This window comes from Dromiciops gliroides, chromosome 2, assembly GCF_019393635.1.
Source record: "Dromiciops gliroides isolate mDroGli1 chromosome 2, mDroGli1.pri, whole genome shotgun sequence".
NCBI lineage: Eukaryota > Metazoa > Chordata > Mammalia > Microbiotheria > Microbiotheriidae > Dromiciops > Dromiciops gliroides.
The window spans coordinates 662221140-662223763 of NC_057862.1; the positions used below are offsets into that span (position 1 = coordinate 662221140).

The following is a 2624-nucleotide window of genomic DNA, read 5'->3' on the forward strand; positions in this document are numbered from 1 at the left end:
TGGATCAAGGACTATCTCTGTTTTTCCATTTTTTCTTCCCCAGCGTTTATGGTTATGAGGACACAGAGAGAAGCCTCCCCTCATTCATCCACAGTCAGCTCCAACCACTCCCACATCAGACACCAAACGGGAGCTTGTCTTTGCTCCTGAGGTCACACACTGAGGACAGAGAGGAGGGAGGCCCCTCCCCCAGAGTCAGGCTCAGCCAGGGTGACTCAGGGTGACTCACAGGGTCCTGAGAGGAGGCTCAGATCAGACCTGGGGCTCTTTTGCATATGGAGCCCCAGGGGCCTGCAGGGAGCCCTGCTCAGGGTAGAAAAGCTTCCTCCCTCCTTGCTGCCCCCTCAGGGCTCTGAGTGCTCTCTCTGCAGGTGTCTGAAGGCCAGGATGGTCTCCCCATGGCAGCTCCTCTGGCTGCTGGTGCTCTGGGCTCAGGGTAAGACCCAGCAGGGCAGGAAAGGGGTGAGGAGGACACAAGTTTTCAAGAATTAAAGACCTGATGACCCCTGGATCCAGGGGTGAGGGAGCTTAGGGACAACACAGGCAGATGGGGGCTGAGGAGCATGGCCACGTCTGAGATTACAAACCTTGTGAGGTCTGTGGGAAAGATAGTTTATGTCCCATGTTGATTGTAAATACAAGTATTTCTCAGTTATTTGGGATTTCAGGGTCTCCACAGAACTTTGTTGTTCCTACACTTTGACTTGGACATTCATACATTTCTTTCTTCTTCTAATTTTGTTATTTTTCCCTAGATTCCCAAGGAGCCATTGTGCTGACCCAGTCTCCAGCCTCCTTGTCTGGATCTCCAGGAGAGAGAGTCACCATCAGCTGCAAGGCCAGTCAGAGTGTGACAGATAGTGGTGGTAGCTGGTTACATTGGTACCATCAGAAACCTCACCAAGCCCCCAGGCTACTCATCTACAAGGCTTCCAGCCTGGCACCTGGAGTGCCTGCCCGGTTCAGTGGCAGTGGGTCTGGGACAGATTTCACTCTCACCATCAGCAGCTTGGAGCCTGAGGATGCTGGAGATTATTACTGTCAGCAGGATAAAAACTGGACCCCCACAGCATTTCAGCTCTGAACAAAAACCTCCCCAGGCTGCTCAGGGGATTCAGCTCAGAGCAGCAGCTGCTTCCACTCTGGTCCCCAGGCAGAGCAGCCCCTGCTCTCTGGGCAGGCTCACACCTCCCAGGGCTTCCCCTTTCTGGTCCTTCAGGTGCCCTCCTTCCTCACAAAGCCTTGTCTGTCACATGCCCTGTCCCCAGGCAGAGGGAGGCAGCACAGCCCCCTGGGAAACAAAGGGCTAAATACAAGTGGAGGAGAAGGTGACATTTCAAGTCCATTTGGTAGCTTTGCCTCCACCTCAAGTGTTTCTCTTGTTGGGAGCATAAGTTCACGTTGAGGGGCCTTTGCTCCAGTTCTTTGTAGCAATCATTTGTTTGTGTGTTTTATGTTTGTTTCTGTGGTTCAGTTGCATCTGACCCTTCATGACCCCATTTGGGTTTCCTTAGCAAATATCCTGGAGTGCTTTGCCATTTCCTTATGCAGCTGGTTTTACACATGAGGAAACTGAGGCAAATAGCGGCAAGTGACATGACCAGGGTCCCATAGCTAGTAAATGTCTAAGGTCAGATTTGAACTCAGGAACATGAGTCTTTTTGAATCCAGGTCCAGAGACACTGGGTCCATCAGACAGCACTGAGTGGGAGCACGGAGTTCTGTAACTCCCCCCTTGGAGAAGACAACCAGCAAGTGCAAGGGCCAGCCTAGCTCCTGGTCAGACTTGGCTGAAGGCATGGACCTGGAGGAAATCGTTTGCACAGGGCAGAGCTGAGGCAGAATGTCAAATTCCCCTTCCTGCAAAGTGCTTTCTGTTGTGATGTTTCATCCCACTACCTGAGGAGAGGGACCAGTGCCTGTGTCACTGCTTCTCCTTGTCATGGATACTTGGGAATCTTTCATTTTAAGGACATCTCTGATAGGAAAGAAACCAGTAGTTGTTTTGGACCCCATTGACATGTTACCTTGAGTAGCTTTTCATTTTCCCTGATGAGAAAGCTTGAGGTGACCTTTCTGGGGTTTAGAAGGTCCCATTGCCCTCCCCCCCCCCACTCCCGGAGCCGAGGAGCGAGCGAGGCGTGTCCAGGGCAGTGCTCGAAATGTCCCCTCGGTTTGACGCACAGGGCACCAAACTCCATAGATAATAAGCAAAAGAACTGAAGATCAAGATGTGGAAGTAAGAAAAAAGCACTGCCATTACCTCATGGTGCTGATGATATTAACATTCTTCGATGCAGGTTTTGTGGCCTGGTCTTGCTAGGACCATTGTCTGTTCAGGAAGACTGGATCAAGCAGTTACAGCGACATATTGTGAGTGTTAATCTTCCATGGACTGGAGCGGGCATGCAGGAAAACGGGGAAAGTGAATTACAGTGACATCACAGCAAACTGAGTACATTAAAACAGTTAGAGTTGTCTCTGTCATTGAAGAATAATCAAAGAAAATAATGAAATGTTTCATCATCTTAGGAGACAAGATCAGACAAGGTGGGGGACAGGGAGGAAGTTGATAATGCAATACTAAGGAAAGATGGTGTGAGGTGGTGTTGGAAAGTCCGAGG

At 50.5% G+C, this 2624-nt stretch overlaps 1 gene segment (V, D, J or C); it reads left to right on the forward strand.

The window, feature by feature from the left end:
* Nucleotides 1-309: 309 nt before the first annotated feature.
* LOC122739557 lies at nt 310-1084 on the forward strand. The segment is given in 2 exon segments: nt 310-436; nt 756-1084. Coding segments are annotated over 2 exon segments (378 nt in total).
* The last annotated feature ends 1540 nt before the right edge of the window (nt 1085-2624 follow it).